Source organism: Pleurodeles waltl, chromosome 3_1 (assembly GCF_031143425.1).
Source record: "Pleurodeles waltl isolate 20211129_DDA chromosome 3_1, aPleWal1.hap1.20221129, whole genome shotgun sequence".
Classification (NCBI taxonomy): domain Eukaryota; kingdom Metazoa; phylum Chordata; class Amphibia; order Caudata; family Salamandridae; genus Pleurodeles; species Pleurodeles waltl.
Genome location: NC_090440.1, coordinates 1,112,275,848 through 1,112,295,782, shown reverse-complemented (window position 1 = coordinate 1,112,295,782; position 19,935 = coordinate 1,112,275,848). Strand labels below are relative to the sequence as shown.

Genomic DNA, 19,935 nt, shown 5'->3' with positions numbered 1-19,935 from the left:
TTTCCGCCGTGTTTTTATCAGCGGGGCTCCCGCCCCGGAAAAGGTGGCGGATTGGTGAGTTGTGATAGGGTGGGCGGTACGTTGTCTGCCGCCTGCCTGTTGGCGGTGACCGCCGCGCTGTTTGTCTGTCCCGCCGTGGCGGTCGGAGTGTTAAAGTGGCGGGCTGTGTTGGCGGTTCCCGCCAGGGTCAGAATTCATTTTTTTTTACAGCCTGCCTGTTGGCGGGTTGGCCACCGCTTTATCACCAACCGCCAGGGTTGGAATCACCTCCAGAGTATTTCCAGCTTTGCATGTTATTCCCTGCTATGGATGGAATACCATGAAATGCTCATTATTTGGTGCTAGAATACTCTGAGGAATCAGATATCTCAAAATAATAGCTAACATAATGAGTCCATAGGTGTCAAACTAGGAGTGCCCTTGTGGATGAATAACACACCGTCAGTTTTATTATTAGTTTTATTATCTCTGTAGGGTAATACACATATTGAGATGATAAAATCAAGAATCATTCACACTTACAAGTTAATGTTTTCTGAATTTGAAAATCCCTTAATGTAATAAACCAATAGATATAAAAAGCCTGCTTAATTATTTGTGTGTTACATTCTTAAAAATGTTCCCTTTCACCCTGTTTGTCTCCCCAGTGATAAAGCAGATTAATAGTAGGATCTCATGTGATGTTTCCTAGAAATCCTACAGAATACCAGCAGCATGTGGGCTTTTGGAAAAGTGTATTAGGTTGCTTTCAATTTTTGGGCAAGTATAAAAAAATTAGCATCATAATTACATATGCTCTTATTACACTTTTCACCGACAGGCTCCAGCGCCAGCTCCCTGACAGCATACCCGCACTTTGTCAGAGAACTCCTGAGAAAATCCTCATCCAGACATAGAGAAGGAAATTCCTTTTCTCCAGACATCCAGGATACACACCCAAGAACGCCCCCCAGCACTAAATGCCCTCCTATCTTTAGGTGTGATGTTATATTCTTCAGGGCACGGTCAAAAGAGGCCTTATCCAGACATGCAGCTTCCAAGCACAGCATGCTGAGCAGGCAGTCTGCCTGGGGCAAGATGATTGGTTCCCAGGGGTTGGTTTTCAGGACATCACATGTAAGAACCTTTTTCACTTTTGCTCTTATCTGCTTTTCCTTCTCAGGCCACTTGTTCCTGAAAACAATGGCAAAAAATGTCATTAACTGATACATGCACTTATCCATTGCAAAGATTCACTAAACGTTGAACAGTGCATTTCTTTAAGAACATTTTGAAAAAAATAGCACACGTTTCATTTGGAATAACCATAGAGCTTTGCATTAATCAATATAGTTACATTAAACGGCAGTGTGTGTCTGGCAATATGGTTATATGCATCCAACTCTGTATCTCTATACATATTACTGCAACTATGTTTATTTGGATATCTGTTTATCAGTATGTCTGTCTATCTCTCTGTCTAAATCATTTATTTCAGTTTTTTATCCGTATACCACTTAAACTGTTTGATCCATCCTTGCATCTTGAAATCGTATCGCCATAGTAAAAATACACATTTATTTTTTTCATCCCAAGGTTTTGAAGTCAGACCAAACAGTCGCAAATATGACCATCATAAAACTGTGAAATAGAATGTGCTTTTAGACACAAACAATGACATTTTGACTTTGCTGTGACATGTAATTTAACGGCTATCTATTTATACATACATACATACATATTTCTGTCAATGCATACACTTTGCTTTTCATAATTACGCAGAATGTAGCATTTGTTTATGCCGTAATCAGTGCATTGTAGCAAGATTTGCTAACCCTAGTTCCCTCTCTATTGGTGGTGGCCTCATGGTAACCGGCCTGCTGCAAATTCTGTACTACCTTCTCCTATAATGTTATATGGTGGGACCCTGGGCACATCAATACCTCTCACCGGGCAGACTGAATAATCCATACTTTCATGCAGACTAGACACCAAAGGCTCAAATCACAAAGCTTTTTCGGGATGCATGCACAAAATAACGTACATAAGTACTGAGCAAACACTCGAATTCAGAATCTGAATGGATGCCATTTTAGGAGTCAATAATCTTTTACTGGTTCCTAAAATGGGATTGCTACCGTACACCAATTTGATATTTGAAAGTTTCATGTAATAGATGTCCCTTCCAAATACTGAATCAGCATGATATGTATCAATCCTTTGGACCGAAATACAGTCGCAAAACATTGAGCAAGTATTGACTCCAGAGGTAGGGTGATCATCAGTTCACAAAAGGGGATGACACCTTATGAGATACCTAGCCCTTAGCAATTAAAAAAAGTTTGTTGGTGAGTAGGACCATTACCCACTATCAATCAAACTTTGAAAACAAGTAACTTCTTTTCAAACACAGCCCCATAATAGGAAAATAGGCTACACTGAGAAAAAAACGACTTTCAAAAGCAATAACAGATTTGGTGGTCTGCTGACTTCAATCATATTAAATCACCATTTGCAACCTAGCTTATTAATATGCATGAAGTAGGTTGGACTATGACCCACTACAATTTGAAATTTAAAGAACAGGTCTATTAGTACATATGCAAAATTCTTTACCAGTCACCATTTGTGACAAGTGTTTTCCAATCACAATTTTATGCCTTATGCATTGCTTTGTGATAGGAATGTCCCCTGCATGGTTTTAGAGAGCTTGCATCCCTGCCATGTGTTTCCTAAGTAATGATTCTCTGATTATATTTTAATTTTGCACTCAGTATACATGAAAATCACATATGTCCTGTTAGAAATGGGGTCTCTCTTTGGCAGAGTCATTCACCTTTGTCCAAATAGGGACCACAATCCTAGTCAGGGAAAGTCACACACAATCCAAAATACCCTGTGCCCACCCACTGGTTGCTTGGCACTGAGCAGTCAGGCTTAACTTAGAAAACAATGTATAAAGTATTTGTGCAATAAATCATACAGTAACACAGTGAAAACACCACAAAAAGGCACCACACAGGTTTAGAAAAATATCTGATATTTAGATGGTTAAATTAAGGTAAAAAACGATAAAGATTCAATAAGCACAAGTTGAGATGTCACTTTTGCAAGAGTAAAAAGAGCCTTAAATCTTAGAAATCAACAGTTGTCTCTTGTTTGCACAAAGTACCTGGTTTGTGTCACAAATAACACACACGGAGACCGCAGAACATCTGATGCGGCACCGATGATGTGTCGTTTCTTTCCATGCTGCAAGTGGATTTGCTTCAATTTCTGGTGGGCAATCTTGGTTCCTCACTGTGATGCAGGGATCTTTTTGACGCACAGAGACAATGCGTGGAAATCCTGGACATGTGAGACGAAGTCACAGGCATTGTGTCAATCCGTATGGCGATGCACTGAATTTTCTGTCGCACGGCAGGTGCTGCATCGATTTTTCACTCGGGAATTCCGGCTGCGTTGCTCCGGTTCGGCTCAGCGTCGATCCAGTAGGGCTGTGTGTGGAATTTCTGGTTGCAAGGCAGGCACCGTGTCAATTCTTATCCTGGGAAGTCGGGCTGTGTCGTTCCAGTCCGGCTGTGCGGAGATTTTCTCGCCGCAAGGCAGGCTGTGCGCCATTTCCGGCAGGCTGTGCGTCGATTTTCGGCACACAAGGAGTTTCCTCAAAAGAGAAAGTCTTTTTGGTCCTGAGACTTCAGAAAACAGGAGACAAGCTCAAGCCAAGTCTTTGGAGAGCACTTCTCAGCAAAGTCGAAGGGCAGCAAGGCAGCAGGGGAGCAGTCCTTCTCAGCAAGGCAGTCCAGATGAGTCCTTTGTGCAGCACAGCAGTTCCTATTGCAGGTTCAGGTCCAGAAGTGTCTGATTTGGTGGTGTCAGAAACCCAGTTCATACACCTAAAAATGCCTTTGAAGTGGGGGAGACTTCAAAGAGTGGTTTTGAAGTGCACAAGGTCCCTTTTCAGTACAGGTCTGTCTGCCAGGGTACCATTAGGAGGTTTGGCAGTCCATGGTGTGAGGGCAGGCCACTAGCCTATGAAATGTCAATGTCAGGCCCTCCACTCTCCCAGCCAAGGAAGACCCATTCAGTACGCAGATGAGTGCAGGTGTGATTGAGCATCCTGTGTTTGTGGTTGTCTGGGTGAAATGCACAAGGGAGCCGTCAACCAGTCCAGCCCAGACGTGGATTGGAGACAGGCTGTAAGGTACAGATGGATTTTAAGCGCAGATAAATGCTCACTTTCTAAAAGTGGCATTTCTAAAATAGTAATATAACCTCACCAATAAGCAAAGTTATGTATTACCATTCTGGCCACACTAACCACGAGCTGGTTACCCCTTTCTGATCAGAATCTACCACTCAAAGAATATATGAGGGTAGCCCTAATGCTATCCTATGAAGGGAGCAGGCCTCACAGTATTGGAAAACCAATTGTAGGAGGCTGACCTGGATTGAAGTGGGTACCTTGGGTACTTACACCTTACACCAGGTCCAGTTATCCATTGTTAGTGAAATGTAGTAGTGTTCTAGCAGCTTAGACTGATAGAGGTAGCTATAGCAGAGCAGCTTAGGCTGAACTAGGAGACATGCAAAGCTCCAGCAATACCACTTATAGTTACACAGTACTTATACACAAGTAAAGACAATACTCAGTGTTACCAAAAATAAAGGTAGTTTATTTGGGTGACACAGTACCAAAAATATCTTAGAGGCAATACTCCTTCTGGAGGTAAGTATTATATAAAATATTTACAGTAGACACCAACATAAGGTAAGTAATTAGACATAGGATAGTGCAAACAATAGGAAATGCTATAGAACGCAATTGGAGAAAATAGGTCTAGGGGCAACACAAACCATATACTAAGAAAGTGGAATGTGAATCACAAATTCCCCCCTAGACAAGTGTAGTATGTGCAGAATTGCTGGGAGAGTCAGAATACAGTAAAGGTAAGTAAATTACCCCACCCCAGAGCCCAGAAAAACAGGAGTAAAGTACTGCAAGTTTCCTTAGGACACACTTCAAGTTGTGATTAGAGTTATTGCAATAACCAAGCAAGACTGCAAACAACAAATGGTGGATTCCTGGACCCGAAGACCTGTAAAGGAAGGAGATTAAGTCCATAAGTTGAAAGAAGCTCCAGGAAGGACAGGAGCCCCTGCAAACCTAGAAGAGGGTGCAAAAGAAGAGTCTCTGGTTGGACAAAGACTGCAGAAATGCACCCAAGGAAGATGTCAGTGGGTTCCTGCATGATGCACTGGATGTCCCACGAGGAGAAGTTGGATGCAGGTGAGTTTTGGTGCTGGATTTCTAAAAAAAACCTTGGTTCCGGCAAAGTCATGTGTTGCATCAAAATTGTGCTATCTGGACCCAGGAGGGACCTGGGGGCCTCAACTCTGTGTGGGGAGGAAGAGGCGGCTCTCAGCACTTTAGAGAGCCCTCAGAACACCAGATAGCACCCATGGGAATCCCAGGACATGGGGACAAAGGAAATGCAAAATGCAGTTGGTGCAGCACTACAAAGGAAAGTCCCATGCCACTGGAGAACAACTCAGCGAGTTGAGCGTTGCAAGATAGAGTGCTGCGGACCTGGGACAGGCTGTGCATGAAGGAATTTCTGCAAAGAGTGCACAGAGGCCTCCGGAGGTGAAGAAGACACAGTGCACAGGAGTACTGTTGTTCTCATGGAAGGCAAGGTCTTACCTCCTCCAAATTGGGACAGCAGGAACTCAGGACAGTCTGTGTCGATCTGGTCCACCCTCTGTGTTTCAAGGAGCACGCTCGTTGCCAGGAGAGGAGTCAAAGAGAACCAGTCATCAACTTAGAAGGTGTCTGCCTGAGCAGGGAAGTGACTCCGTCAATTCACTGGAGATTTGTTCGGTCCTTCTGGTGTAGGGTGAGGACAGGGAGTCCCCAGAGCGTGCACACCATGGAAACTGTTGCAGTTGCTTGCTGGAGCTGAAGTTGCAGAGGAAAAGTCACCCTTCTGGATACATTGTTGCTGTTACAGCGGTTCCTGGAGCAGTCTGCGGTTGATCTGAGGTCAGAGGATGAAGTAGTAGTTGCAGAGGATTCCTGCTGGAAACTTGCAAGTAGAGTCTAAAGAGAAACCCACAGGAGAGACCCTAAATAGCCCTGAGAGGGGGATTGGCTACCTTATCAGGTATGGACCTATCAGGAGGGGTCTCCGATGTCACCTACTGGCACTGGTCACTCAGAGGCCTCCAGAGTGTCCCCACACCTTGGGAAACAAGATGGCTGAAGTCTGGGACACACTGGAGGAGCTGTGGGCACCACCCCTGGGAAGGTGATGGACAGGGGAGTGGTCATTCCCCTTTCCTTTGTCCAGTTTCGCGCCAGAGCAGGGACTGGGGGTCCCTGGCCCGGTGTAGACTGGCTTATGCAGGGAGGGCACCATCTGTGCCCATCAAAGCATTTCCAGAGGCTGGGGTAGGCTACTCCTCCACCACCCTTCACACCTATTTCCAAAGGGAGAGGGTGTAGGAGGCCAAGTCAGAGGGTTGTGCACTGCAGGACGGAGTTCTGGGGACCCAGGCAAGGCTGTGCACAAAGGAAGTCCTGGAAAAGTGCACAGAAGCCGGAGCACCTGCAAATCACACAGTACACAGGTTTTCTGTCTGGCGTGGGAAGGCAAGGACTTACCTCCACTAAATTTGGACAGAAGGGCCACTGGACTGTGGGAGACACGTGGACCCAGCTCCTGCGTTCCAGGGACCATGCTCGTCAGGATGAGAGGGGACCCAGAGGACCAGTGATGCAGTAATTTGGTGCCTGCATTGGCAGGGGGAAGATTCCGTCGACCCACAGTAGATTTCTTCTTGGCTTCCAGTGCAGGGTGAAGGCAGACAGACCTCAGAGCATGCACCACCAGGAAACAGTCGAGAAAGCCGGCAGGATGAGGCGCTACAATGTTGCTGGTAGTCGTCTTGCTACTTTGTTGCGGTTTTGCAGGCGTCCTGGGGCAGTCAGCGGTCAATCCTTGGCAGAAGTCAAAGAGGGAAGTGCAGAGGAACTCTGGTGAGCTCTTGCATTCATTATCTGAAGAATAGTCCAGAGGAGAGACCCTAAATAGCCAGAAAAGGAGGTTTGGCTACTAAGAAAGGAGATTTGGCTACTGAAAGAGGTAAGCACCTATCAGGAGGGGTCTCTGACGTCACCTGCTGGTACTGGTCACTCAGGGCTGTCCATTGTGCCCCAACACCTCTGAATCCAAGATGGCAGAGGTCTGGGACACACTGGAGGATCTCTGGGCACCCCCCCCCCCGGGAGGTGCAGATCAGGGGAGTAGTCACTCCCCTTTCCTTTGTCCAGTTTCACGCCAGTGCGGGGCTGGGGGATCCCTGAACCGGTGTAGACTGGCTTATGCAGAGATGGGCACCATCTGTGCCCATCAAAGCATTTCCAGAGGCTGGAGGAGGCTACTCCCCCCCCAGCCCTTTACACCTATTTCCAAAGGGAGAGGCTGTAACACCCTCTCTCAGAGAAAGTCCTTTGTTTTGCCTTCCTGGGACTGGGCTGCAAAGACCCCGGGGGGGGCAGAATCCTGTCTGAGGGTTGGCAGCAGCAGCAGCTGCAGTGGAGACCCCGGAAAGGCAGTTTGGCATTACCCGGGTTCTGTGCTAGAGACCCTGGGATGCATGGACTTGTCCCCCCAATACCAGAATAGTATTGGGGTGACAATTCCATGATCCTAGACATGTTACATGGCCATGTTCGGAGTTACCATTGTGACGCTACGTATAGGTAGTGACCTATATGTAGTGCACACGTGTAATGGTGTCCCTGCACTCACAAAGTCTGGGGAATTTGCCCTGAACAATGTGGGGGCACCTTGGCTAGTGCCAGGGTGCCCACACACTAAGTAACATGGCACCTAACCTTCACCAAGTGAGGGTAAGACATATAGCTGACTTATAAGTTACTTATATGCAGTGAAAATGGCTGTGAAATAACGTGGACATTATTTCACTCAGGCTGCAGTGGCAGTCCTGTGTAAGAATTCCCTGAGCTCCCTATGGGTGGCAAAAGAAATGCTGCAGCCCTTAGGAATCTCCTGGAACTCCAATACCCTGGGTACCTAGGTACCATATACAAGGGAATTATAAGGGAGTTCCAATGTGCCAATGAGAATTGGTGAAGACAGTCACTAGCCTGCAGTGACAATTGTGAAAGCAGAGAGAGCATAAACGCTGAGGTTCTGGTTAGCAGAGCCTCAGTGAAACAGTTAGGCAACACACAGGGAACACATAAATGGCATACATTATGAGCACTGGGGTCCTGCCTGGCAGAATCCCAGTGACACATAGGGAAAAACAAACATTCATACAGCGAAAATGGGGGTAACATGCCAGGCAAGATGGTACTTTCCTACAACTCTTTACTGTGAGCCTTCCAGACATACCTATAACAGTCAACCCATGCATGTGATTGGGAAGAAATGTGAATGTTCCATCATTAGGTAGGTTTAACAGTCAAAACACTAGAAAAAAAAAAAACACAGTGCTAAGCCATAATAGGATTTGAACCTTTAGTCTATTGAGTGACAGCACAAGACCTTGACCATTAGCCCAGAAGTGACTCTGTTCCACCCAGCATCCAAACATAACTATAACATTTGTACCGAGGCCTGGTGAGGAAATTTAGAATCTAACTATAACATCCCTGTAGCCTTTGTTTTTTTCTGTGAGTTTCTATGGTTTTTTAGCAAGGTCGAAGGCAGGAGTTGGCTGCAGGGCCCTGCCTTTAGCGAGGTTTGATGCAGTGGGTGGTTTTCTCTTACATTTTTTTCTGGATCCGCTGTTCCACCAGTGGAACCGTGGGTCCGGATCTCCAGTTCCACCCGTGGATCTGTGGTTACACAGATCAGACCAAAAAATAAATTCTTTGCCCATGAGGGATCCCTTAGGGACCCCTTACGTATTTTTGCACTCTCATTTTCACAACCCGGATTCAATGCGACAAACAAAAAGGTGGCTGCAACTTTTCTGTGAGGTTGCGATCAGCCAATCAGGTCCTTGCATTTCCCCTGGATCCGCCAATTTCCAGGCCTGTGGAAGCGTTTGTCTGAGCTCCTTATGGGTGGCAAAAGAAATGCTGCAGACCATCAGGATCTCCTGGAATCCCAATGCCCTGGGTACCTAGGTACCATATACTAGGGACAAATAAGGGGGTCCAGTGTGCCAAATGAAATTGGCAAATGAAGTTACTTGCCTATAGTGACAAATTTAAAGGCAGGGAGAGCATTAGCACTGAAGTTCTGGTTAGCAGAGCCTCAGAGACACAGTCAAGTACTGTGCACAACACACACATTAGGTCATAAACTATGACACTGGGGTCCTGACCAGAAGGATCCCAGTGAGACAGTCAAAAACATACTGACATAAAGGTAAAAATGGGGGTAACATGCCAAGAAAGATGGTACTTTCCTACACAACCTGCCCCCCCAAACGAGGGACAATGAGGCTGACCTTCCCCAGATGAGTCTTCATTGTCAAAGTGGAAGTATCTGGAGAGTCCATCTGCATTGGAGTGGGTACTCCCAGGTCTATTTTCCACTGTAAAGTCCATACCTTGGAGGGAAATTGACCACCTCAACAATTTAGGGTTTTCACCTTTCATTTGTTCAAGCCATAATAGAGGTTTGTGGTCTGTTTGAATATTGAAGTGAGTCCCAAACAAGTAGGGTCTAAGCTTCTTCAAGGCCCAGACCACAGCAAAGGCCTCCCTCTCTATGGCAGACACATTCTATTCTCTTGGGGTCAATCTTCTGCTAATGAAAGCAACAGGTTGATCCTGGCCCTCTGAGTTAAGTTGTGATAGTACAGCCCTTACCCCTAATTCAGAAGCATCTGTTTGGACAATGAATTTTTTGGAGTAGTTTGGGCTCTTCATGGCAGGTACAGAGCACATATCCTGCTTTAGCTCCTCAAAAGCTTTCTGACAGCTGGCTGTCCACAATACCTTTTTAGCATTGTCTATGGAGCCATAGTTCTTAATGAACATCCTGTAATACCCAGTGAGAACTAAGAAGGCTCTGACCTGGGTCTGTGTGGTAGGGGGACCCAGTCCATAATGGTCTGAATCTTCCCCTGTAGTGGTTTAATCTGTTCTCTACCTACCATGTGGCCCAGATAAACCACTTCCCCCTGCCCTATCTGGTAGTTTGAAGCCTTGATAGGCCTGCCTTTTGCAGGGCCTCCAAAACCTTCCAGAGGTGGACCATGTGGTCATCCCAGGTGGAGATAAATACAGCAATATCATCTAAGAATGCTGCACTGAAAGCTTCCAAACCTTGGAGGACTGTATTGACCAACCTCTGAAAAGTGGCAGGTGCATTTTTCAAACCAAAGGACATAACAGTGAATTGATAATGCCCCCTATGGTAGAAAATGCAGTTTTGCTTTAGCATCCTCTGAAAATTTGATCTGCCAATACCCTGCAGTCAAATGAAAGGTGCCTAGATACTTGGCAGATGCCAGTGTATCTATTAGCTCATCTGCCCTGGGTATAGGGTGAGCATAATTTTTGGTTACAGTAGTAATACCCTTATAGTCCACACAAAACCGCATTTCTCTCTTTCCATCTTTGGTATGCGGTTTGGGGACAAGCACCACTGGGCTGACCCAGGGGCTATCAGAAGCTTCAATTACTCCTAGATCTAACATATTCTAGACCTAATTTTTTAAGCAATCTCTGCTCTGACATGGTCAGGCTGCCTGTGAAGTGTACTTTACTTTTGACAGGTAAACTGCCTTTATTGTCAATTGTATGTTCACACCAGGTAGTTGCACCAGGTATGAGAGAAAAGAGGTCAGAAAACTGTCTTAGGAGATTTTTGCAGTCCTCCCTCTGTTCAGCAGTGAGGCAGTCTGTAAGACCCACTCCTTCCACTAAGCCATCAGCTTCAGTGTTGGAGAAGAGGTCAGGGAGAGGGTCACCCTTTTCCTCTTGCCCCTCATCTGTGGCCATGGGCAGGGTTAAGTCAGCCCTGTCATAGTAAGGTTTCAGGAGATTGACGTGAAGCACCCTAAGGGGGCTTCCAGCAGTGCCCAGGTCCACCTGATAGGTGACCTCACCTTTCTTTTCCACAATAGGATGGGGTCTACTCCATATGTCCTGAGGTTCTCTTGGTGTCCCAGGCTCCAATACCCACACCTTCTGTCCTGGCTGATACCTGGTCAGAACAGCCTTCTGGTCACGCATTTGATTTTGGAGCTCTTGGCTGCCCTGAAGGTTTTTAGTGGCCTTTTTCATGTACTCGACCATTCAACTTCTTAGGCCAAGTATATAGTCCTGCTATGGAGCTTTTAAAGGTTGTTCCCAACCCTCCTTAACAAGAGCAATGGGGCCCCTAACATGATGACCAAATATGAGTTCAAAGGGTCTGTAGCCCTCTCCTTTTTGGGGTACCTCCCTGTAGGCGAAAAGGAGGCATGGTAAGAGGACATCCCATCTTCTTCTGAGTTTCTCAGAGAGTCCCATGATAATACCTTTGAGAGTTTTATTAGACCTCTCAACCAATCCATTTGTTTGTGGATGATAAGGGGTGGTGAACTTGTAGGTAACACCTCACTCCTTCCACATTGCCTTGAGGTATGCAGACATGACCTTACTACCTCTGTCTGATACAACTTAATTAGAAAAACCCAACCTGGAAAAGATTGCCAGGAGGGCTTTTGCTACTGCAGGTGTTTGGTGTTTCTTTTTGGACAATGAGGATCAGTTGCCCAATGACCTTTGGCTTTACAGAGATAACACCATGGCTTTTTATTATTGTGAGAAGAGGACTTGTGTCCACTGCCCCCAGAGGGTTTTTGTGGACCTGATAAAGACTCAGAAGATTATTTATCTTTGTCCCCACTCTTGTCATGAGACTTACCATCCTTCTTCTTGCTGTCTTTGTCACCCCTGCATGATCTGTTCTGACTAATTTGTCTGCCTTCTTTTACAATTCTTGGGAAGAGGTCAGATCTGAGTCCACAAGATATTGATGCAACAAATCAGACACACAATTATTTAATAGATGCTCACTCAGAATTAAGTTATGTAGGCTTTCATAGTCAGTCACCTTACTGCCATTTAACCAACCTTCTAGGGCCTTCACTGAACAGTCTAAAAAATCTGTCCAATCCTGTGATAACTACTTTCTGGTGTCTCTGATCTTTATCCTGTATTGTTCAATGGTTACGTTCAAACCATCTAAGAGTGCACTTTTAAGAATGTGGTAGTTATCTGTATCATCTTCCTTGACAATAAGGAATCTCTCTCTCCCGTTGTCAGAACAACATAGCCACAGGATAGCAGCCCACTGAATTTGAGGGACCCTCTGAACTTTACAGGCCCTCTCAATTGCAGCAAACCATTTGTATATGTCATCTCCATCCTTGTAAGGAGGGACAACTTTATGCAGATTTCTGGAATCAAATGAGGGTTCCCTAACATTAGAATTCCTGAAACTGCTGCTGTCACCATGGGGAACTAACCCCAAACCCTGCCTTTCCTTTCCACAGGCAGGGATTCCCTGCCTAAGATCAACTCTGGCAGATGTAGCCTCAGTCTGGCCTCTTCTAACCTCAGATTTCTGAGTTCCCTATCTAGGGACTTGTCCTCAGGGTTAGAATTATGTGATACCCCTGAGACAGAAGTGACATTGGAATTTACAGAGGCTGATCTTTCCCTAACTTGAACCACTCTAGTGACCTGGCTCAGGGTTTGAAGGGAGCCCTACTAGTGTGTGAACCCTTTCCACTCCCAGTTGTACTAGGTGGCTGTTAACAGAAAGATCAGTGGAAGGACCCTCCCTAGGATTATCAGGGTGCTCCTCTGAGCCTGCCTGATTAGAATCTTCCTCTACCACCACCTCTGTCTGATCTTGACCAGTGCTGAGTCCCTGGTCATCTTTCAGGAAAAGATTTAAGAAGAACTCCTCATTGGGGTTCTTCCCAATCCCTAAACTTCTTTCAATACAGATACACCTCAAACTTTTAAAGGTAAGATTCTCCTAGGTAGTTTTTACAACTCTAGGGGTAGCTTCTACATAAGACATATTGAAAGAGAAAGAGTTTAGGAAAGTGAGTAAAAAGTTAGTGAACTAACAGAGCTAACATTTTAGAGAAAAGAAGAAAACTTTTCAAAAACTTTGTCAAAGTTTTGCAAAGTGAGAAGAACTTTTTAGAAAGTTAGAATTTACTTCTAGCCATATATTATGTATAGCACTGAGTACTGGAGCAAGCTTTTCCTGTGGCCTGGTTTGCAGTGGGTACCTTAGGTACCTTGGGTACTTACACCTTACACCAGGTCCAGTTATCCCTTATTAGTGAAATGTAGTAGTGTTCTAGCAGCTCAGGCTGATAGACGTAGCTATAGCAGAGCAGCTTAGTCTGGTCTAGGAGACATGCAAAGCTCCTGCAATACCACTTATAGTTACACAGTACTTATACACAAGTAAAGACAATACTCAGTGTTACCAAAAATAAAGGTAGTTTATTTGGGTGACACAAGGCAACAAATATCTTAGAGGCAATACTCCTTCTGGAGGTAAGAATTATACACAATATATACACACGACACCAAAATAAGGTAAGTAATTAAACATAGGGTAGTGCAAACAATAGGAAATGCTATAGAATGCAATGGAAGAAAATAGGTCTAGGGGCAACACAAACCATATACTAAGAAAGTGGAATGCAAACCACTCATTCTCCCCTAGACAAGTGTAGTGTGTGGAGAATCGCTGGGAGAGTAAGAATAGAGTAAAGGTAAGTAAATTACCCCACCCCAGAGCCCAGAAAAAACAGGAGTAAAGTACTGCAAGTTTCCTTAGGACACACTACAAGTCATGATTGGAGTTATTGCAAAAAACAAACAAGACTACAACCAACAAATGGTTGATTCCTGGACCTGAATACCTGCAAAGGAAGGAAACCAAGTCCAGAAGTCGGAAGAAGTTCCAGGAAGGTCAGGAGCCCCTGCCAACCCAGAAGAGGGTGCAAAAGAACAGTTCCCGGTTGGACGAAGACTGCAGAAATGCACCCAAGGAAGATGTCAGCAGGTTCCTGCATGATGCACTGGATGTTCTATGAAGAGAAGTTAGATGCAGGTGAGTTTTGGTGCTGGATTTCTCCAACAAGCCTTAGTTCTGGCAAAGTCGTGTTTTGTGTCAAAGTGGTGCTATCTGGACCCAGGAGGGACCTTTGGGCCTAAACTCTGTGTGAGCAGGAAGAGGGTGCTCTCAGCACTTTAGAGAGCCTTCAGAACACCAGACAGCACCCACTGGAGTGCCAGAACATGGGGACAAAGGAGGTGCAAAATGCAGTTGGTGTAGCACTACACACCACCGGAGAACAACTCAGCAAGTTGAGCATTGCAGGATAGAAGGTTGGGGACCTTGGCCAGGCTGTGCATGAAGGAATTTAGCAAAGAGTGCACAGAGGCTTCAGGAGGTGAAGAAGATGTGGTGCACAGGGGTACTGTTGTTCACGGGATAGGCAAGGTCTTACCTCCTTCAAATTGGGACAGCAGGCCCTCAGGACAGTCTGTGTCAAAGGGGTCTACCACCTGTGTTCCAAGGAGCACGCTCGTCACCAGGAGAGGAGTCCAAGAGAACCAGTTGTCGACTTAGAAGGTGCCTCCTTGTGCAGGGAAGTGACTCCGTCACTACACGGGAGATTTCTTTGGTCCTTATGGTGCAGGGTGAAGACAGTGAGTCCCCAGAGTATGCACACCATGGAAACTGTTGCAGTTGCTGGCTGGAGCTGAAGTTGCAGAGCAAAAGCAGCCCATCTGGATAAATTGCTGCTGTTACAGCGGTTCCTGGAGCAGTCTGCGGACGATCTGAGGTCAGAAGATGAAGTAGTAGTTTGCGAGGATTCCTGATGGAAACTTGCAAGCAGAATCTGAAGAGAAACCCACAGGAGAGACCCTAAATTGCCCTGAAAGGTGTATTGTCTACCTTATGAAGTATGGACCTATCAGGAGGGGTCTCTGTAAACTTTGCACTTGTATAGCGCACTACTCACCCATTAGGGTCTCAAGGTGCTGTGCGCATACTGCTGTAGAACCCCTCCTGGCTTTTCCCTGTGAGGCGCCCACTCCTGGACAGCCCCAGGGTGAAGCCAGGCATCCAAGCGCTGTAAGGGCTGTTGTGGAGATTAAGCAAGCTATTGCCCAGAGTTACAGAGTGGGACCCATTAATTAGATTAGGCACTGAGGCAAGAATTATCTGGTCCAAGGGAATTGAGCCCAAGACCCACTGAGGTGGGAATTGAATCCTGGCCCTGGGCTAGATCTCTGCTCCGCTCTAACCATTGTGCCACACTTCTCCTCTGACATCACCTGCTGGCACTGGCCATTCAGAGGCCTCCAAAGTGAGACCTTGCAAAGGGAGATGGCTGAAGTCTGGGACACACTGGAGGAGCTCTGAACACCACCCCTGGGGTGATGATGGACAGTGGAGTGGTCACTCCCCTTTCCTTTGTCCAGTTTCGAGCCAGAGCAGGGACTTGAGGTCCCTAAACCAGTGTAGACTGGCTTATGCAAGGAAGGCACCTTCTGTGCCCTTCAAAGCATTTCCAGGTGAAGGGGGGAGGCTACCCCTCCCAAGCCTGTAATACCCATTTCCAAAGAGGGAGGGTGTAAAACCCTGGTCCCAAAGGAAATGCTTTGTTCTGCCTCCATGGGACTGAGCTGCTCAGACCCCAGGAGGGCAGAACCCTGTCTGTGCGGTGGCAGCAGCTGTAGCTGCAGTGCGAGCCTCAGAGAGATGTTTTGGCAGCACTGGGGGCCCATGGTGGAGCCCCCAGGATGCATGGAATTGTCTCCCAAATACCAGATTTGGAATGGGGGGACAATTCCATGGTCTTAAAAACCTTCCATGGCCAATTTCGAAGTTACCATTGTGAAGCTACATATAGGTATTGACCTATATGTAGTACACATGTTTAATGGCATCCCGCACTCACAAAGTCCCGGGAATTGGCCCAGAACTATGTGTGAGCACCTTTGCTAGTGCAAGGGTGGCCTCACACTTATTACCTTTGCATCTAACATTCAGCAAGTAAAGGTTAGACATATAGGTGACTTATAAGTTACTTAAGTGCAGTGAAAATGGCTGTGAAATACTGTGTGCACTATTTCACGCAGGCTGCAATGGCAGGCCTGTGGAAGGGTTTGTCTGAGCTCCTAATGGGTGGCAAAAGAAATGCTGCAGCCCATAAGGATCTCCTGGAACCCCAATACCCTGAGTACCTAGGTACCTAGGTACCATATACTAGGGATATATAAGTGGGGTCCAGTGTGCCAATTGAAATTAGTTAATGAAGTAATTAGCCTATAGTGAGAAATGTAAAAGCAGAGAGAGCATAAGCACTGAGGTTCTGGTTAGCAGAGCCTCAGTGACACAGTCAAGCACTATACACACATGAGACCATAAACTATGAGCACTGGGGTCCTGGCCAGCAGGATCCCAGTGAGACAGGCAAAAACATACTGACATACAGGTAAAAATGTGGATAACCTGACAAGAAGGATGGTACTTTCCTACAATTACCTACTCCTGTGATGCCAATCCTGCCCAGTTGGACACAACCCATAGTAGACATCATTGTACCTATCGTCCACGCCATAGCTACCCAACGGTGCCCACCCACAGCCACCATGCCAACACATGTTGCAAGTGAGAGGGAGTACATACCCCTATGTGACTGCTGTGCTGCCCTCAAGCGCCTAGCCACCTCAGGTAGGCCACCGCCAACATGCGGGCCATTAGGGTGGTCATGGTCCGATGGGTACCCCTCCCTCGTTGGGAGGATTTCCCCAGCTGGGCCTCCACGGTCTTCTGGGCCCAGTGTCTTAGGTCCTCCTGCCGCTTTCTGCAGTGGGTGCTCCGGACCCTAAGGGTCCGCACTTGCTTGGCAATGGCACTCCAAATCCCCTTCTTCTGATGGGCACTCACCTGCATAGGTGACACAGACAGAAGGACACAGTCATGTAGAGTGGTATCCGTAGGACAGTAGTGGAAAGCACACAACACACTTCCACACCCACACGTCGTCAGCTAACTTAGCCTTAGGCTCCTCACCCATGTCCATGCTCCATAAACACTACCACCTACCAAGGCCCCCATCCCCATGCAAACAAATCACATTCAGCATAATGACATTGGGCTCACCTGCTGCTCTGATGCCCCATACAACTGTCCATACAGGGGCAGGACCCCGTCCAAGAGCCACTCCAACTCTTCCTGGGTGAAGGCTGGGGCACTGTTTCCTGCAGGACGTGGCATCTTGGTTACAAGAGTCAGAACACAGCAGCACATGCAGTGGAGGTCTTCAGTGCACGAGGTTCAGGAGTCAAGTGAGCATGTGCACATGAAATGGCGGTCATGGCCGCGGCAGACATCACTGTCACTGGAGGCGGTGATCATCATAGGCTCCTGCATCCTATAGGCAACAGTGTTAACCAATGGTGAGTTGCACGGCGGTCGTAACTGCCTACCGGCATGATGTGTTACGCGAGCGGGATGATCTCACTTCCACCTGTCCCATGCATTCAGACAGGCGGCTGCCATTTCACATATCCAATGTGTAATGTGTGTGAAAGTTAGTGCGTCGTGGGTGCCATATGCTGGCCTCCGGCCACATCAACATCACCATCACAGTCTATGGAGCACGCCATTAAACCAACTCTCTCCTGTTCCCAGGTACGATGGACATTAGAGGATGAGGAATGCACCAGTGTACAGGTCCCTAGTAGACCTTGCCACCCTGGAGGAGTGTCGTCTCATCCAGACGTATCCCCTAAAATATGTGACCATAATTGAACTAGTGGTCCAGTTGGAGACGGATCTGTTGCCTGCCATTCGCAATCCCAATGCCATTCCTCCCAGAGTGCAGGTGTGTAGGAAAGTACAATTTTGCCTGGCATGTAACTCCCATTTTTACTTGTGTGTCAGATTGTTTTTGCCTGTGTCACTGGGATCCTGCTAGCCAGGACCCCAGTGCTCATAGTCTGTGGCCTTTATGTGTTCCTTGTGTTCTGCCTAACTGTATCACTGAGGCTCTGCTAACCAGAACCTCAGTGTTTATGCTCTCTCTGGTTTTAAAATTGTCACTGCAGGCTAGTGACCATTTGTAAGAAGGTAGCCTCTTTCTAACCTTGTTACCCCCACTTTTGGCCTGTTTGTGAGTATATGTCAGGGTCTTTTTACTGTCCCACTGGGATCCTGCTAGCCGGGGCCCAGTGCTCATAGTGAAAACCCTATGTTGTCAGTGTGTTTGATATGTGTCACTGGGATCCTGCTAGCCAGGACCCCAGTGCTCATAAGTTTGTGGCCTATATGTGTTCCCTCTGTGGTGCCTAACTGTATCACTGAGGCTATGCTAACCAGAACCTCAGTGTTTATGCTCTCTCTGCTTTTAAAATTGTCACTGCAGGCTAGTGACTCATTTTACCATTTTTCATTGGTACACTGGAACACCCTTAAAATTCCCTTGTATATGATACCTAGGTACCCATGGTATTGGGGTTCCAGGAGATCCCTATGAGCTGCAGCATTTCTTTTGCCATCCATAGGGAGCTCAGACAATTCTTACACAGGGCTGCTACTGCAGCCTGAGTGAAATAACGACCCCGTTATTTCACAGCCATTTTCACTGCACATAAGTAACTTATAAGTCACCTATATGTCTAACCCTCACTTGGTGAAGGTTAGGTGCCAAGTTACTTAGTGTGTGGGCACTCTGGCACTAGCCAAGGTGCCCCCACACTGTCCAGGGCAAATTCCCGGGACTTTGTGAGTGCGGGGACACCATTAAACGCATGCACTACATATAGGTCAATACCTATATGTAGCGTCACCATGGTAACTCCGAACATGGCCATGTAACATGTCTACGATCATGGAATTGTCACCCCAATACCATTCTGGTATTGGGGGGACAATTACATGCATCCCCGGGTCTCTAGCACAGAACCCGGGTAATGCAAAACTGCCTTTCCGGGGTCTCCACTGCAGCTGCTGATGCTGCCAACCCCTCAGACAGGTTTCTGCCCCCCTGGGGCCTGGAAATAGGTGTGAAGAGCTGGGGAGGAGTAGCCTCCCCCAGCCTCTGGAAATGCTTTGATGGGCACAGATGGTGCCCATCTCTGCATAAGCCAATCTACAACGGTTCAGAGATCCACCAGCCCTGATCTGGCGCTAAACTGGACAAAGGAAAGGAGAGTGACCACTCCCCTGACAAGCACCTCCCAGGGGAGGTGCCCAGAGCTCCTCCAGTGTGTCCCAGACCTCTGCCATCTTGGATTCAGAGGTGTTGGGGCACAATGGACAGCTCTGAGTGGCCAGTGACAGCAGGTGACATCAGAGACCCCTCCTGATAGGTGCTTACCTCTTTCAGTAGCCAAGCCTCCTTTCTCAGTAGCCAAACCTCCTTTTTTGGCTATTTAGGGTCTCTCTTCTGGGCTATTCCTCAGATAACGAATGCAAGAGCTCACCATTATTCCTCTGCACTTCCCTCTTTGACTTCTGCCAAGGATCGACCGCTGACTGCTCCAGGACACCTGCAAAACCACAACAAAGTAGCAAGACGACTACCAGCAACATTGTAGCGCCTCATCCTGACGGCTTTCTCGACTGTTTCCTGGTGGTGCATGCTCTGAGGGCTGTCTGCCTTCCCCCTGTACTGGAAGGCAAGAAGAAATCTCCCGTGGGTTGACGGAATCTTCCCCCTGCCAATGCAGGCACCAAACTTCTGTATCACCGGTCCTCTGGGTCCCCTCTCATCCTGACGAGCAAGGTCCCTGAAACACAGGAGCTGGGTCCAAGTGTCTCCCTCAGTCCTGTGGCCCTTCTGTCCAAATTTGGTGGAGGTAAGTCCTTGCCTCCCCACGCCAGACAGCAAACCTGTGTACTGCGTGATTTGCAGCTGCTCTGGCTT

General features: G+C 47.1%; 1 protein-coding gene across 1 annotated transcript in view; it reads right to left on the bottom strand.

The window, feature by feature from the left end:
• Positions 1–441: 441 nt before the first annotated feature.
• Positions 442–19,935, bottom strand: part of LOC138284996 (indolethylamine N-methyltransferase-like) — a 94,514-nt gene continuing 75,020 nt past the window's right edge. The window contains exon 3 of the mRNA XM_069224396.1: positions 442–1,173. Coding sequence (XP_069080497.1) covers positions 738–1,173 — 436 coding nt within the window. The 3' untranslated portion in view covers positions 442–737. The remainder of the gene's footprint in view (positions 1,174–19,935) is intronic.